General features: G+C 41.8%; 1 protein-coding gene across 1 annotated transcript in view; it reads right to left on the bottom strand.

The window, feature by feature from the left end:
* Positions 1-18,262, bottom strand: part of LOC311001009 (collagen alpha-1(XI) chain-like) — an 86,753-nt gene that overhangs the window by 1,873 nt on the left and 66,618 nt on the right. The window contains exons 46-66 of the mRNA XM_083991954.1: positions 16,420-16,527; positions 13,579-13,632; positions 12,571-12,624; positions 12,407-12,460; positions 12,197-12,250; positions 10,646-10,753; positions 10,413-10,466; positions 10,124-10,177; positions 9,687-9,740; positions 7,063-7,116; positions 5,006-5,113; positions 4,808-4,861; positions 4,470-4,523; positions 3,734-3,841; positions 3,261-3,314; positions 3,140-3,175; positions 2,975-3,028; positions 2,304-2,565; positions 1,583-1,695; positions 1,316-1,384; positions 727-960 (exon numbers count right to left, since the gene is read on the bottom strand). Of these exons, the coding sequence (XP_083848080.1) occupies positions 727-960; positions 1,316-1,384; positions 1,583-1,695; positions 2,304-2,565; positions 2,975-3,028; positions 3,140-3,175; positions 3,261-3,314; positions 3,734-3,841; positions 4,470-4,523; positions 4,808-4,861; positions 5,006-5,113; positions 7,063-7,116; positions 9,687-9,740; positions 10,124-10,177; positions 10,413-10,466; positions 10,646-10,753; positions 12,197-12,250; positions 12,407-12,460; positions 12,571-12,624; positions 13,579-13,632; positions 16,420-16,527 (1,794 nt within the window). The remainder of the gene's footprint in view (positions 1-726; positions 961-1,315; positions 1,385-1,582; positions 1,696-2,303; positions 2,566-2,974; positions 3,029-3,139; positions 3,176-3,260; positions 3,315-3,733; positions 3,842-4,469; positions 4,524-4,807; positions 4,862-5,005; positions 5,114-7,062; positions 7,117-9,686; positions 9,741-10,123; positions 10,178-10,412; positions 10,467-10,645; positions 10,754-12,196; positions 12,251-12,406; positions 12,461-12,570; positions 12,625-13,578; positions 13,633-16,419; positions 16,528-18,262) is intronic.

Genomic DNA, 18,262 nt, shown 5'->3' on the forward strand with positions numbered 1-18,262 from the left:
TATGTTTGTCTTCAAGAAGCAGGGATCTAATAACATGGTTTGATGTGTCATATTAATGTCAAATTCTTTTGACATTTGAAGATGTCACCCTGAACTCTGGAAAGCTGTGATGACACTATTTCCTAACATTTTACAAACCAAGCAGTTAATTTAAAAGTCGTCTAACCCTTTATTTGTCTCTTGTCTAAATGTGAGAAAAAAGCCCCAACTGTTATCATATTAACAAAACCTGAATCTATACTGTACTGTAGGTATTTCACTTGACACATAAAATGTCATACAATAAAAAAACCTGCCCATTACTTTCCCAAACTCTTAGGTTACACAAGAGTCTAAGATTAAAAGAAATCAGATGTAACATTATAAAACTTCAGCAAATATTCACATTAGAGAAGCTGGAAAAGTTGCAGATTAATTTTCTGCTGATTGGCCATCTGGTTAATCATCTAATCATATCAGCTCTACTCTCCACAGTAATTACAAACTATTAAATACTGTAAATCAAAGCGGACCTGCCAAAAGCAAAAAAGAAAAAAAAAGAAAAAAGGCCCATCCAAAGTCAGACTCTACTTTTGATCCCTTGAGTCGTCAGGCCTGTAGCTGTACAAACATCGTCGTATGACATTTTCTGACAACAGTCTACATATTTGTGAGGATTAATAGGATTTCATGGGCTATAGCAAAAAGTTTAATTGCTAACGTGAAAGTTAGAAAATGAGTGTTTACCGAGCAGCCATCCGTCAGTGGCTTGATGAAGGGATTATTGTCGTAAGACATCTCCTCATCATTGGAGCCCAGGAAGCGCAGCGCCTTGTCGTAGTTGTCAGCCTTGGCGTCGTACCAGGCCACGGACTGATGGCAAATATAGGTGAAGTTCTGCCTTGCAGAGGAGCTGAGCAGCTTCAGGAAGGTCATCTGCACCATGTTGATGGTGTTTTCTCCCATGTCAACGTAGTTCAACTGGGGACACACGGAGAGAAAAATGAAGCAGGAAGGGAGAGAGGAGAAAAAGAAACACAGAAAGAATGTGTAATCAAGAGGATGTAGTGAGGTACGAGTGTGAGAAAGGTTGGAGTGAAGGGAAGAGGAAATTAAGAAAAGAGAGAATGAAACAGTTGAGGCACAAAGATGCATGACAGAGGAAGTCGGGGTAGAGAGGAGGAGAGATTGGTGGGAGAGAGTTACTGTAAATGAGACAAAGTGACAAGGCAGCAAAATAGAAAAGCTTCTGAAATGGATGTGACTGTCTCCTGGGGGGTAATAGACAAAAAAGAAAAGGTTGAAAAAAAAGAAGAGGTTGCAGGAGTTGACTCACGATTTTGCCGCGTTTAAATTCGCTGAACCATGAACCTGGAGACTCCTTGGGCCAGTTGGATATTCTAACCTACAATGAGCAACAAACAAACAACTGGTGATTAATGACAAACACTGAACTGTGCCTTTAAACACCTTCAGAGAATTCAGTCACAGTGAGAGATCACAAATCAAAAACATGACAGATTCAAGTTTATTTTAATACAATACCATTCGACTCAAGGCTGGTACTGTATTTATCAAAGTGTTAACAGTGGCGGGGACTTACCCCTGTGGATTTCTTATCTGGGTGGATGCACGTTTCTCCGCCTGCTGTGAAATTACAGAACACTTTGATGGCGTCTCCTATGCAGCCCTGGTTTGGATCAATCCAGTATTCACCTGAGAGAGAGAGACACAGTTTGAGACACAGAGGAGGCGGTGCGGTGTGAAACACAGCGTTGGCCTTCTGCACACAGCTGAGACTACCGCTGCTTCTTAATGTTCACATCATCCCCGATGAGACGCCTCTGGTTTTCACCCAGAACGACGTCGACAGGGAAGTTTAAAATGTTATTTATTCTTACGACAGATTATCTTTGGTTAACAGCTGCTTAGCTGAGTGAAACATAATTAATCACCGACTGTTTTGATAATTGGATAATTTCTTAGGTCATTTTCTGAGCAAATATTTGATGGTTATGGGTTTTGAAATGTAAGCACTGGCTTCTTCTCCTCATCTTACATCATAGTAAATTGAATATTTTGACAGGGCAGCTTGTGTCTAGCCTGAGAGGCAAAGCCCTGGGCACAAAAACGTACTGCAACATCACTCGCTGCTGCTTTCAAAGCTTAATTGCTGTGAGCTCATGAGAGATGAAGGTGACTCAGATGAGTATATGAACATTTTTATCAGCTCCTCTCTCCCTCTCTCTCCCTGTCTCTCTGAATTTTGGCAGATGGACAGTTTGGCAGTCTGTCTCCGCCGTTACAAGACGTCTCCATCTTACCATCTGGGAACTCAGGCTGGCTGAGGTGCAGGTCGTTGCAGGTCCTGGCGGGATTGTCCTGGGTACCCATGGGGAACTTCATGCGCTCAATGTCTTGTTTGAGGTTGTTGAGGGAACCAAAGACGTCCTCCATTCCCTCCATACCCACGCCGTCAACGCCGTAGTCGGCCATTGCCTCGTCTCCCTGCATATCAGCCTGCCGCCTGGTCTTTCTGTTGACCTGCTGGATGGGCAGCGGCTGGATGACGTCACCAGGTGGACCCTGAGGCAACACGGTAAAAAAAACAGGCAAGTGTTAATAAGTGTCTCAGAACAGAAAGAGCCTACAATGATCATTACTACAACAATTATCTTAATGATTAATTAATCTGCCAATTATTTTCTCAATTAATCAATGAATTATTTGGTCAGAAAAAGAAAAAGAAAAAAAAATAGTGGAGAAAATTGGCTTGTTTAGATGGGTTATTCTGTCCAAATCCAGAGATATTCAATTTACAATGATAGAGCAAAATGCATAAAATAGCTGCTGATTTATTTTCTGGTGATTTCCTAATCAACTAATTTTCCAATTATCTCAGCTCTAATGAGTACAACACTTTCCAAACGCAATGTTTTTTAGAGAATTCTCCATAGTCCCGGTCCAATTTAAGAAGAATGAGCATGTGACTTACAGGGGCTCCAGGTGGTCCAATCAATCCAGGGTCTCCCTTCTGACCAGCTGAACCCTGACAAAAACACAAGCCACAGTTCCCATAATTACAAAAATGACCAAACAAACACACATTGCCAGATTCTCATGCATCCAAACACATGGAGAGGATGGAAACAGGACTTACACTTGATCCCTTGGATCCCTTCTGTCCCTGAGCGCCCTGTTGACAAAGCAGCATAGATGGATGGATTAACAAGAGCCATGATGGGACCGAGTGCAAAAATCTGTGTGGAAGTTGAACTTACAGAAATACCAGGAGGACCCGGGGGGCCGAGAGGACCTTGGTTACCAGTAAGACCCTTAGAGCAGATAACAGATGACATTAGTGGGGGTGCAGCGAATGGAGATCTTATATAAATACAAATGTAAGTAACAAGTGATACAAATTCCATTATTATTATTATTATTATTATTATTATATATCACATTATGACAAATCTCTTCAAGCATTACAAGATAACTCATTATCTCGACTTGTATTTAAATTAATCGCAATACAGTAATATTTATTCTATATGTTTAAAATGAATGGAGATAAACCCAGCCCTACAGATTTCCATGACTATGAATGTTTTAGCATTGGTGGGCTTCTCTTTCCTCCAACTCCAGGAGTCACACTTTGCATATACATTTATGCGACTCACATTCCTGTGGAGACAAGTGGGACCATGCATTATTTTAAGAAACCACAGTCTGCCTGAAACAGAGATTGACTTACAGCATCACCCTTGCCACCTCCAGTGCCTTGAGGCCCAGGCAAACCTCTATCTCCCTTCTCTCCGAACTCGCCAGGGGGTCCGATCAGACCGATTAGACCTGGATGACCCTGAAGAGAGGAAGATAAAGAACAAAAAGTGAGACAAAGAGATCATTGGAATACATTCAGCCACCAAAGCAATATATGTACTAATTATCCATTTGACATAAAGTAATTTCATATCTACTAAAGTTTAATTTCTGCTCATTTATCACAAGCAGAAATAAAGACAGTTTTTTTCTCAAAAGAAAGTGAAACAAATATGCTAATTCACCTGCATCTTTATGCACAAAGTCCAGACAAACCACATCAGCACTGTCTTATTTCTGCCTATAAATAATTAGTGTGTTTACTGTGGTCGTCATTTTTAACAATGGTGGTCTGTCTCGGCACCTGCTGCTGGCCAGAGTTATGACCATCTGTTTCTGACTACTGCATGCTGGCATCAGACCAATGACCATTACAAAGATGGTATTATTGAACTTATACATATTCATTCCCTGCATTAAATCACGGTGTGAAAACTCCTCACAGAGCCGAGCTTTTCATCATCTCGCCGGGCGAGAGCGAACAATGAGATAGAGAGGCAACAGGCCGAGATGTTTGCTTACTTTGGAGGCTTCAGATAAGGCGCATAAGGAGATATGAGAAATACACAGTAAAGCAATTTGAGATTAGCATCATAATAACGTCTTGCCTTTTCTCCCTTGGATCCAGAGTCACCTTTCATACCAGGAAGTCCAGGGGGTCCCTGTGGAGGGACAGAATCAGTTTGTCAAGCATAAATCACAGTGATATGAATTCACAACATTTAACAGTCACGGCCAGAGCTCTGCATTCATGGTGACCACTCTGCAGTGCTACTCAAACACCTACTATAAACAATGCAATACAAAAGAGCATGCAACACACAGACATTTCTTTTACAAGGCACAGACGAGTGGTCATGCTGTATCCATATACAGTCAAAGTTTATATAATGGGTCAATGCTGCAGATTAGGTTTTTTTATTATGAAGGTGGAAGGAAATCCTACCAGAGGTCCAGGAGGGCCGTCTTGACCAGAGGCACCAGGGAGACCTTGCTCACCCTGAAAAAAAAGGAATACATTATTACAGTATTCGGCAAATATCATGAGGACTAATAGTGCTCATAATGTGCTGATAGTAGTAGAACAGTATTATCTTTATATACTGTATCTATCACTCAACTAATAGCACCAAATTCTACTCACAACAGGGCCGGGGATTCCACGTAGACCCTCAGCGCCAGCCTTTCCAGAGGGACCCTGAGGTCCCACAGGTCCGGTTTTTCCAACCGGTCCCTCTGCTCCAGCCTCTCCCTGTTGAAAAAATAAATCACATTAGCAATGATTTCCTTTTCATGCTAAAAAGTCAAATATGACAGCAACACTTTCATCCAACTTGATAATTAAAGCAAAGTCACATCTGAAAGTCACATTGTTCAATATTCTACAACGTTTTCCCCCCTCAAAGCGTCAGACTGGGAGGATTCGGGGATTTGTATCATCCACACAGATCAAATGTTACCAGAGCTGGTCTATTGTCTTTGAGCGGGAACAGCAAGTTTTCATGTATTGAAGTTTCAAAGATGTCATATCGACTGGGATGACAGGAGGAGGAGGAGGAGGGGAGGGGGATTAAATTCTTCTGACAACCAATTAGGCCTGGAGTTGACACTCAAGGATCACCAAGCAGGCTTTGTCTCGTCTCCATCAAATCAGCTCTAATCCTTTACCTCAGTGTGGAAAGAACGTGCACCTCATGCATGTGCGCGTCTGTCCGACAGCGTGCGCTTGTGAGGAGGAGACATAAAGACGTGCAGGATGACAAAGAACAGAAGAAAGGAGCGAGGCCACATCAGGCGTTTGTCAGGTTTTCTGTCTGTGCATTTCTTTTTCACCCGACTTGGAGACAAACAATTTCTTTAGGTCTTACAAAGACGCTCGCATCTTATGGATTTTAACAAAGTAATCAAACCTGCGGCTCGCCTCCAGAAACCCAACTGCTGCTTCTGTGAGACAAATTCGTCAATAACTATACACCTGAGCGCATGCGGAGGAAAATGTTTGAATGGGCTCTTCCTCTTCACATTATCAACCACACATCTGTCCTCACAGACTTTTCATTATGTTTTATTGTATGTTTATGTGTATTTTATAACACCTTCAGGCAGAGGATTTCATGAAGGGAAAGAAAGAAGTTAGAACTTTTATAAGCAACTTAATGCCCACTTGTGAAATCAAACCACTACTGAGTGTTCAGTGTTGTAATGTAGATACTAATGAATGTAAAGCAATTAAAATATTTTTCAGTTTAACTTTTTTTTGAAAATAGTTTTGTAAGCTCTTAAAACCCCCTTGGAAATAAATCAATTTCAATACTGATTGTTGGGAAAATAGCGATGGAAAAGCTCAATTTAAACAAATGTAATATTTTATTCATTTATTCATCACTGAAGTGAATAAAATTGTAAGCTGCCTGTTTGTCCTGTTCAGCCAACCTGCTGTGCACTGCCTCCAAAATTATGCAAGCAAGCAAGCAAGCAACAAACTTAATAATTAGATGTGTACCAATTTATCATTTTTGCCTCTTCATAATACTGAATTACATTGTTCTTGTCATGAAAAATTATTAATGGTGAGAAAAATAGACCTCTAAAATAAGAGAGCGATTTTCATGTTCTCTAGTTGTGTCCAAACTGTCAAAACCCTGGGATCAAATGGCAGACTAAACCTAATCTGATTAAGTGTGATTGATTCTATCGAGGGTCAATTATCCTTGGTACAGTAGTATGAATGTTAGGGTGTGAGCTTTCCAATTTGAGCAACTTGAAAACAGCTTTTTAAATTTTGGACACTAGACTTGATGAACCCCTCAAACACATATTTACACTCTTTTAGCTCCATTTTGGGTCTCCGCCACCAACTGCTTATTAGGGAAACAGCTGGCTTCACTGTGTTTACACTACAAGCTAACTGTTGCTAACTGTGTCTACAGTTTTCTGCTGAGGAGGTCGTGTATAGTGGGTTCTTAGAGCTCCTTTACTGAAAACAGCTGCCTGGTGTGGATACAAATAAAGCTATGAAAGCAGCGATAGCGAAGCTAAAACTTCCTGTAAAGCACTGGATGCATTTGATATGCTGTCATTACAAAAATATCAATCGTAGCTCCTCCTTTGTTTTTGCATATTTATCCTGATATGAGCAAGAATCAAAAGTACATCCCTGATACTGTAATTTATAAACCTCCACACCGGTGACCGTCTTACCTTGGATCCCTTTTCTCCTTGTCTGCCCTCTTGACCCGTTCGTCCAACAGGTCCCTAAAAGGAAAAACCACATGCAGTTAGAAATTTGTGCATAAAAAAAAGGAACTTAAAACAGGTTGTTATTCTCTCCAAGGGGAATTTGTCTCCCACATTTGCTGGCAAGCGGTAGTGTCATGTTACACACTAACTGTCTAGCTGAACCATCTCTCACCTTGAGTCTCTTTAAAGAGGGAAGGTTATTCGGGGCCACGCAACATCAGTGCGAAGAAATTGCCCTACATTTCAAACACACTGAGCTAAAAGCACATCAGCATTTCCAGCAAACAGCCCGCGGTCAAAACCTTGTAAGTGGGCTGTCATTTGCCATTAGAAACCATAATCAAACAGACCAAACAAAAGCCACCAGTCTTCAATGTAGGTTATGAGCCCTGGCAACTGTGTATGTGCATTAGAGGATGTGTGTGTTAGTTGAATGTGTGCGTACGCAGGCATGCTTGTGTGCACCCGTGCGTGCATGTGCGCTAATGTAGTCAAGCGGCCGCACGCATCAATGAGCACCGAACCTGAGTCAATTTTCGAAGAGATATTGGGAAAGAGGCTAACCCAGCATTAATGGTGAGGGATGAAAAATCATATCGCAAAGTCCATTAATATGGACATGGAACTGGGGTCTAATTTGTTCTCCAGCCTCTATCACCTGGACGCTAACACTCGGAATACAAATTCTGGGCCAAAAAGTGCTTACCGGCGAATTTAAAATGTACAATCAAGCGTCCGAGCCTGCATTTCAAATGAAGCCACAGAGTTGCATCGAACGCATGCAAACAAGAGTAGCAAGTGCTGGACAAAGACCGCTTTCGGCTGTGAGGCCAACATCAACAAAAAGAGAGATATATTTTTAAACCTTTTATATCAGATAAACCTGCAGGACTCTATCATCACACAGACCGCGTGGTCAAATGACAAGCTTGGGATGATACTGTACTGTCACATGTTTAATTCTGTACGGTGAGCAAAACTGTGAAGATCAATGTTTACCTTCACAGGGGTAGGAGAAGAACAAGTACATTTAGTTGATACAGGTAGGTGTTCTTCCTGCTCAGCTCTAGGCTTGCCGCACCTCCTCCGGTGCCCACTAGTATCATTGTATTACATTATAAAAGTCTTGCACTCAAACCCTCCTTAAAAGCAAAGTAACATGTATAAACACTACAGTAAGTATTAGTGTTTAATATAACTACTTAAAATATCAAAAGTCAAACTACTTGTGCAACAAAGATGGTCTCTGTGAGTGTTATATTTATTATAGATGACATTAGACTGTTAATATTGATGCATAAGTGGTATATAAGTAGTTATTTTTGTAGGAGGCAGTTTTAACACTTAACTAGAAAACAGTAGTGATAACACTAAGGAGTTCAGCTCAGTGGTTTTTAACCGAGGGGTCACGCTTAAGTGGAAAAGCAGAAAAACAAAGTTATGCTACATGCTTTTCTTTGCTTTTAGATTTTTCTGACCTTGTTAAACAATTATTATGAAAGAAAACCTTCTTAGGACTTTATTGGGAGAAGGTCTCTGTAGTGAAACTGGTAATAACTCACAGACACTTGAAACAGTGCGGAGTGAGGGGCCTCAACCACTGATTTAATCCTCAGATAACAGTGTATTTTAATTTAATAATTTAAAATCATATATTTGTATAAAGCCCACGGCACGCTATGGTCAAAGTAAAATAATAATCCAAAAAGTAAGTGTCACAGCTTTAACAATACTTACAGCTTTAAAAATAAGAGAATGAAGAGGTGTAAAATGCTATTTTCCCCTCTAATATGCACCAAAGTGGGTAGAAGTAAAGTAAATAGAAAGTACAAATATGAACTTAGTAGAATGCATGACTTGGTTACTTCCCACTACTACACAAAACACTGTTTATTAAACCTCTGCTTCTCTGACTTAGAGGAGATGTATTGTCTTGTCTATGTTCTGTGGACAGTGTTTGTATTAATATGTAGAGATAGTAGCAAAGCCGGTTGATGGCGATGCCCTGGAGAATAAGTCAGAATTCACAGAGCATCGTCTTTGCTGAAGTACACAAAACAGAACAAAATCAGTTTGAATATCAATCTCTCTGCTCTTACTCTATAACATATTATACCAGCCTTTTATTCAGTACATTAATGACATGCTTTATTGCCAACTGTAAAAAAAATAAATAAAAAAAATACTGTAAATGGAAGGCATCGTAAAAATGCTATGCTCGTGAAATGAAATAATCTCATTTCAAGTCTGATGTGAGAGAAAGGTCACAGAGTGCCAGAAACTCAAGTGACAAGATAATTTCCCGACATTAGCAGGAGCAGCAGCGGTATTACTGCTTTCACATTACTGCCAGTCAAACTCACACTGTGTCATTATTCTCTTACAGACTGATGTCAGTTTAACTAATGGACATAATTTCCCATCAAGAGCAAAGACTATCAATTCAGTCATATCTACACATATGGTCAGAAATACAGTGGCTAATAGATTGGAGCCCTTAACAGCAGCACAAGTCTAAAAATAGAGAAGATCCAAAGAGCTGAACAGAAGTATCATCTCATTCATCATTTTGGAGATGTACTCACCCTTTTGCCAGGAGGTCCTGGTACTCCAGCTTCACCAGATGGACCCGCAGGGCCCTAAAGTTGAATAGACACAACACTTCACAAAAACTGAAGAGTTTTGCTATATAATGAGATATCGCCTCATTTGTACAAAGCGATTTCACATAACAGACTCAATTAGGCTCTTCTGCAGACTGCACCACCACACTGTTGCTACGTTTGCTTCACTGTTAGTATTATACATTCAAGTAGCACTGAATTTAAAATATGATTTGACTAATAGAGTTTTAATCTCCTTTTCTCACACAGTCTTTTCTTTATTTTTGCATTTTGAGGAAAACACAGAATTAATTGAGTAGCATCTATTAATTCAAATTATTCAAGACAAACCACTGAGCTCATATTTTCAGCATGTTCACTTGGCAACATTTTACAATTTCAGATTATGTGGGACTTACAGGTTGACCGGCCTCTCCGTCATCTCCTTTGTCTCCTGCTAAACCGTCAACACCCTAAAGGAAACACACAACTGAGTCAAACATTGGATTCAATTCAACAAAAGTCTGGAAGTATTTCTTCTCACACAAATAATAAAAAAAGTTGCTAAAACAAAAACAAAAACAAAAATCCTCCTACACAAAATGCAAATCTAGACTGTAACACAAAAATGAGAGAAATAAAGACATAACTGTTGTTTTCACTTTGTTTCTAATGTTACTTATATTCAGGGATAAATGTTGAACTTACAGCAGCACCAGGCTCACCAGGGGGACCAGGGTCTCCAGGGAAGCCGACAGGACCCTGCAGACAGATCGAGACACTCAGAGACTCATCTTGACTCATATTCTTGACAGTGTGTCAACAGCAGCTCTGGCATATCTAATATTGCATCAGTCATAGCTGCCTGTCTGTGTGTATTTATGTATGTACTGTATGTGTGTATGTGTGTGTCTTTGTGTGTCTCAGTGGAGTTGACGTACAGGGTTACCCTTGGGACCATCATCTCCAGAGGGTCCACGACCACCGGGGGGTCCAGCAGCTCCTGGTGGGCCGGTTTCTCCCTTCTCACCAGTCTCTCCTCTGGAGCCCTGAGGAAAATCGCATCACAGCCTCGTCACCGTGAACGATACATGACACGATGACAACAGCATGCTAAATAAAGCACGAGACAAGTGTGTTATCACATCTGTCACTTCAGCTTGCATCAGCACACACATGCCAAACCACCTCTAAGAACTAAGAGTGTGTCTGCAGAGATGAAAAAAGAACTTCTGCTGCACAGATACATTTTTAAATCAGTCTGATCTACTAAACGCTTGCACTAAATAAACCTTATCTTACCTATATGTAGCGGTAGCAGGCAGTGTCTTAAAGCGGTGGCTGTGACTCACAGCAGCTGCTGAGGCATAATTACAAGCCCCGAATCGTTAGTTGGCCTATTAGAGCCGAGCACCTCTCCAGTCGATGCCAGATCGGCACTGCAGAAATTGACCTCGATGCGACATGCAACACCACCTCGATCTGTCACCGTAAACTGATGCTCGGCAGGAGACGGATACATCAAGCTGATGGACTCAGACTCGGGGAGGGCGACTGGCCCGTAGCCATAATCTGTCCATGATCCTATCTGTTTGGATTTTTTCAGCATTTTATTGCCGTGTTATGTCCGGTCTCTAAGTATCTGCTGTCTTGATTTAACACCCCTTCTTGTAGAGCGACATTGAGCTACATTTCATGCATGAAAGGCTGTATAAATTAAGTTTACTATTATTATTATTATTATTATAACTCAGGTGAAGCCTCTGTGGTAACAGCAGATTTCTCCTGCTTAGCCTGGATTGATGGCACTGCTCTGCTCCGAGACATATAACATCAGGATGCCTACTGCAAATAACTTACTCTGATATATACCACTGAGAAGACAAACACAGTATGCTGCACCATGAGAGAGATTTTGTGCATGACATGTAGATTGATGCAGGTGATGCCTGTATAGAAATGTGATGTTGATGGGAAGGCAATCACCATTATTTTTGAAGACATCAAACAATAAAATTGCTATTGTGTACAACACGTAGTACACTGCTGTGGTGCTCTTGTGACTAAAATTGACTTGGGTCTCTAATAAGAGCCTGGTGCAGGAGGTTAGATTAATGACACCAGCAGCAGTGGACGTATCCAAATGTGCCCGAGCTAATTATCTGCTGAGAAGCCCTCAGGTTGTGAGCGCTTCTGCACATCAGCCAACAGTAATCTGAGGTAAAATACTCACGAGGTGGAAGAGGCACCATAGCTTAAGTGTCAAATACAGTAATGAGCATAGTAAGCTCAGCTGCACTCATATATATTCACAGTCACATCCTTCAAACAGTCAAAACTGTACACACTGCTGGGTTGTGTGTCTTGCTACTTGTCGTGCATTTTAAGTAACGTTTGCACACTTAGAAATTGTCAATTCCTTTGTTTTTGAAACCTTAAAAACAAACAACTCTCATGAGATCAGGAGTTCTTCAGCATGAAACTGTACTTACGCCGATACCAGGCTCTCCGGGTGATCCTGGGTTTCCAGCCTCCCCGGTTTCTCCCTGGGAACGGAGAAAACTTGCATTATAACACTTGCAGTAAACAATCCATTTCAAAAACAACATCTTTTAAGTAGTTAAAAGAAAAAAGAAACACTACAGGATTCACTTATTTTATAGAAAAACATAGCAGAAGAAGCAGAAGTTCTGTGCTCTTACCTTCTCACCAACACCTCCCATTGAACCGATACTACCAGGGGGGCCTTGTGCACCCTGAGGATCAATTACAGTGGCATTAGTTCATTTAAACATCCAAAGAAAATAAGATTCATTGACAACATATAAAAAAAACCCCCACAAAAACACTTGGGTATCAAACTTACGCTGGCTCCGCTGGAGCCCTGAGGACCTCTGGGGCCAGGAGGACCAGGTGGACCCTATCGGAGAGAACAGAAGGTACGCTATGTTAAATATATGCACTACCTTACAAATAAACCCAAAACAATCACCAGGTGTATAGTGTTTTTTTTTCTTCCAGTGGGTATGACACTGTTGATCCTGTGGGAAATGTGCAGAAAACATACAACGTATAGCATATCTTCAGAAAAACAGACTGCAGCCTATTTCATATATTGGCTGGCGTTATTTTGTATCTTCCTTTTGAAGTAGCTACTCCTGTATCAAAACACAGCAGCTGCACAAGGTAGCGCTGCAATAATAATCTGAAGTAACCAAATGCAGATTTGATTATCTCGACAAACACACTGTTTGACGCCACTGGCTGAAAAATAGGAAACCGGGGTTGTGAATGACGGACTGACTGTGTGCTTCCCCGTCAACACATTGGACCAGAGACACGGTCATAATGGTGAGATGTGGCTCGGCGTAGCAAAGACGAGTCCAAAAAAATGTGACTTTGTGAACACAGTGGGACGCAGCTGGGCAGAGAGACAGAAACACAGGCTGCGACGTGTCTGTGCTCGTCGCGCTCGAGCGCTGGTGTGAAGGTATGTCAGAAAATCAAACCCCCATACAATATCTGTACATAATACTTGTCTGTTCTGATGAGTCTCTGGCTGAACCCTCAGTGCCACATTGACAGTGCTTTTATTGTCGTCGAATAAATAAATAAAAAACTGTGAAAAAAAAGAAGATTGTACTACTTTGGAAAAGAGGATGCAAAGTTTTCACCAGCAGATTTTTTTTTTTGTGTGTAAAACATCTTCAACAGACTTCAAAAAACATCTGCCAAGTGACTGGAGGAATTGCCAAACTCTGCCAGGAGCCAGAACTTCAGAACAATTTCCCACCTCACCGGGTTGTACGTGAAAACAATGCGAATCACCTTAACGGAGAAAAAAAACAAAAACTGAAAGAGGTGTGTTGCTCACCATCGCCCCGACGTCTCCATTCTCTCCCTTCTCACCAGGAGGGCCGGGCAAACCCTGAGAAGAAAACAAAATATTACTCAGAGAAGAGAGAAAAAAAAAGTTCATGCGAGGCACCTGAGAGGAAAACTACACATGTGCAAAATGAACACAAACACACACAAACAGGAGCATAAATACATTTCAGCTGCTCATTAACAGGTACTTTCAGATGATGTGTATTGAATAGTAGGCTTTCGGATGCAATGTGATGGAGAATGCATTAACACGAGCAGAGCCTCTGAGTGTAAACACACAATTAGTCAAACAGGACACCTATTGTAATTAAAGGGTATGGGAGGCTTGGGTATAATCAGCCTGTGTAAATTACAGGGTGGGAGCTCCATCCATCTATGTCCACAGGAAAGTGGAAACAAAGGGGACAGTGCAGGCGGTGCATATTATCCAGTTTTTGGATTCAATCATGCTTGACTAAAACAGTTTGAATACATCTTAGGAAGGTGTGTATCTGCGACGAAAATGAAGGAGCTCTCACTTTGCTATTGTGGCTTATTGTCCGTGTGCATAATTGCAGTCATTGTTTGCTGTGTTGGTTTAACGCAGATGATGGAGCACATGTAATCAATAGGTGGGTGGAAAGCGGCGGTAATGATAAGTTACTGTAAAGCCGAAATGACGCGGATATCGATCACTCTGGGATCACATGTGTGTAGTTTCGTTCCATTTTGTTGATTTACTGTACCTGCGACGGCAGAGACGGCTAATTTATAACCGATTCTGACTGGGACTTTAGTCACAGTAATAAAGCAGGAGGCGAGAAAGAATGGAAAAATAAATGAAGCATCAACTTTTTTCATGTATAATGTGTGGATGTGACGGGCTCTTGATCAGCGTCGGACTTGTAGGGGCTTGTTTGTAAAATATATGAACTAATGGATCGGAAAGGCTGGAGAATAAAAGAAGTGTTTTGTGGGTTAAATTAACATAAACCATACGCACACGCATACAAAAACGCACACGGCTCTCATTTATATCTGTAAACATATCAGAGCTAATCAATAAATGTTTACTCATGATGTGGCGTTTTCCTTCATTTCCCACACTGGTCTCCAACTACTTAGAGTAATCACATCTGATTCCTACGTCCACATCTTAACCCCTCGCTCTGCGGCATTCAGCCTCTCAGCGAGCGACTCCAATACTCCACAACAAACACAGCCCCGAATGACGGAGGGCTTTCAGACCGAAGCCATTCATTCCCCATAGTCAAAAATCATTAATGCTACAGATAATTGCATTGAAGCGCTGAGCTTGCAGTGGCTGCTGCCATCTACTGAAGGGCAGCTTAGCCAAACATAATTAAAAGAGTGGAGATGGAGTGCATTATGCCCAATTAAAAGCCAATTGCACTTAATAACTCTGTTATCTGGCCCTATTGACCAGCGGGGTTTCGCCCTAATTTCATCCTCAGTGACTCCTTGGATAATTGACTTTGAGATATTCTCAAGTATGCTGTTTCTTTATTCATTGCCACCAAAGCAAGTTTCTTCCACTGGAGCTCTTTGGGCTTTAATGCTTTGGCTTTTTTTTTTTTTTTTTTTTTAGCCTCCCCCCTGTCACTGTCACAGTTTTGAGGAAAAGAGAGCTGAATGGAGCGGCGTAGTGATGCAGCACTAACGTAAAATTCAGCCCCAGTTCTACTGTCACATCCTCTTGGGATGATTTTCTTGACACCTGACATATGGTTGTAAAGCAAACACAGAAAATATACAGTAACTGCGGCTGTGAAACTCAGATAAACAACAACCTCAAGTGACAACTGAGAGAGAGAGAGAGAAAGAGAGACAGAGATGTTAAAGAATAATGTCAAAACAGTCATTAGTGAACTGACTCATTGATGTCAGTGAAACAGTAATATCCACCTACATGTTTCTAACATTGGGCAGCATAAGCTTCACATCACACTTCACTAAGTAAGCTTGTGTCTGCAAAACCCCTGAGTGTATTTAACTGAGGCAGGTTGTGTTTTATTATTTGTTATTTCGAAGATGATGTGAACTCCAAGAAAATCATTTATCCATAAATCAATGAAAAATTTGATAAATAGTCATAGGTCAACGTGATTTTAAGGAGGAATATAAAACTGCAGGTGAGTAGTATTGATTATATTTTATCTGTTGAAAGGGAGTCTTAGTACCTTGACAGGATATTTGTAATATCCAAGGTCTGAACAGCTCTGAACTACATCCCCACTGCCTAGTTGCTAAATCCTCTGGGCGTTAAATGCTGTATGTATTGTAATTTGACCTAACGAGAGACATATTTGCAGAAGATAAATGAATTTATCGCTGTACATTGATTAAAAATATCTGATCAAATACGAGCTGCTACGGCAGCTGGTCTCTTATTTGGGCCTGGAAGCGCTGCAGGGGAGCAGTTTGCTGTACGATAATGATGCAGACTGAGAGGAGAAAAACCCCAACAGCAGCCTCCCCTCCGCCATTAACGCTGCGGCAAAATGCCAAATGCAAAACGTTAGCAATGGTGATGGATTTTTTTTTTGCAATGTCTATACTAAGGACAGTCCTTGAGGGCGAAAACGCATTATTTGCCCAGGAGCAATACAAAGTGTTATTAGGCGCCAAGGCTGCATTAATAAATTATGCTGTGTTTTGATGTAAATGATGTAAGGAGAAATGAAAGGCTTTTGGTTTATAGGGTATGGAGGAGCTCGCTCTCCGCCGGCTGGCTGGCTGGCTGGCTGGAGAGGGGGGGGGGGGGCGTTGTGTTTACCCACAGAGTGATCCGGGTGTGTTTATATAGAGGATGCACACTCAGACTCACCTGCAGCCCGATGGGTCCTGGTAGACCTGGGAATCCTCTGGGTCCTTCGTCTCCTTTCTGGCCAAACATGCCCTGCTGTCCTCTCGGTCCAGACTCACCGTCGCTGCCCTGCGGGGGGTCAAAGTTCACACAGTGCAAACATTTTTATTCTGATTTCCATTAGCTGGAGCTTGGGCAAATGCAAGTCCACAAACACTCATCATCCGTGTGGCTTTTCTCTTATGGGATTTCTTGGGCCCTCCTAATCCTTTTCAAGGTTAGTGAGTATATACGAGCTCACTCGGCGGAGTGTGGGCCTGCTGCTCATGTTCATGCACAGGCTGAGGATGGACAGTTTCCCTTCTGCTTTTTCTGAAGGTCATTTCATGGCAATATTATCTATCCATCACTTCTCTACACCCACACATCCCTGCTCAGTTTTCAGCAGCTTCTCTCACCATGAACTCTGGACAAGCCAGTAGTCTACAACTCAGACTTAGTCACTCGTTCTGATTTTAGCCCATTCAAAGTTCACTCTTTTGAGAGGAAAAACGCATTGGAGGACATTTCAGAAGGACAAGGGTGAGGCAGCTGTCCGAGCCACTGGTGCTGCCAGGCCAGGCCACCTGGGGAGACGGCAGCCATCTCTACCAAAGCTTCTCATCGGGGGACGAAGCAGGATGAAGCACGGCACAGCCACGGGGTTATGGTAAACAGCGCGTGTGAAAGATGCTGACTTCATCTGTGAAGTCAAGAGGCGCACAGGGCTTCAGAGGATGGAAAGGGGGAGACTACAGGGAAAGAGTGAAGTGCTGACAAACCGGGAGTTTTCAGTTCAAACGCATGTCAGCAGTTGAAAGAGCTGGAGGAGCTCTCGCTGAGCCCTGGGACATGTAGGCAGCCTCAGGTGCTGGTTCTGAATGCAGAGCAGTTGAGAAGGAAACGTTAGGTGATTACAGGTAGCACGAGTGCAGCTTTGAACTAAAGAGTCTGTGACAAACCGGACTAAAGTTTGGAGAGATTTTAAAAAACAAACAGGAAAAAAAAAGAAAAAGAAAAATCCCCAACAGGGAGTGGAATCGGAAATGTGTCTGGCCCGGTGCAAAACCTGCGCCACAGTCTTGGCAGAGCGTTTCCACCCGTGATGGAATTGGAAAGAAACCTCCAAGACAACATGGAGGACAGCCGGGAACAGTTATCATCATCACCAAATACGAGGCTTGGTTTGCCTGTGCGTGATTAGTGAAACGGGCCAACGGTGGAGAATGTGAAGTATTTATGGGATTATGAGCAGCAAAGCCCCGAGATAATGGGTGGGAGTGGGTTTTAAGCAATAAACATCCAAACCAGTGCGAGAGCTCTAGAGGAAAATAAGTTAAAGTTATGTTTCCTCTGTCGTGACAATGCCTCAATACGTTGTCCAACTCATCCCCTAGTCCAGTGGGCTTCTTCTTTTTGACAAATTTATTCTGTAAAATAGCAACAGCCAACAAATGCAAAGGATCTATTTAGACAAACACTTTCTTAAAGGCTTTAATCATTTTTTTAAGCATTAGCATTTGCAAACTGTGGAGGTTTGACGTGTTTAGGTTTTAGTATTAATGTTGGTATCTGAAATCTGAAGTGCAGCTGATTTAATTGACTGAGATATGATTCAGTGCAGCCTCTTGTATGAAACCTCTGGGTATGAGAGAGATGCTCAGGCCTGGGGGCATCACACATGTGCTCAGCCAGGTGGAATTTATGAGTCACCTGAAGTGCATCTAACTCGATATATGTTTCTGTTGCCCGTGAAACAAATCTCTGAGTGGCCTTTTTTTTTTTTTTTTTAGGATTCCTGATCGCCTCGTGTTTCGTTAGCACA

This window comes from Trachurus trachurus (genome assembly GCF_905171665.1).
Source record: "Trachurus trachurus genome assembly, chromosome: 17".
NCBI classification, from domain to species: domain Eukaryota; kingdom Metazoa; phylum Chordata; class Actinopteri; order Carangiformes; family Carangidae; genus Trachurus; species Trachurus trachurus.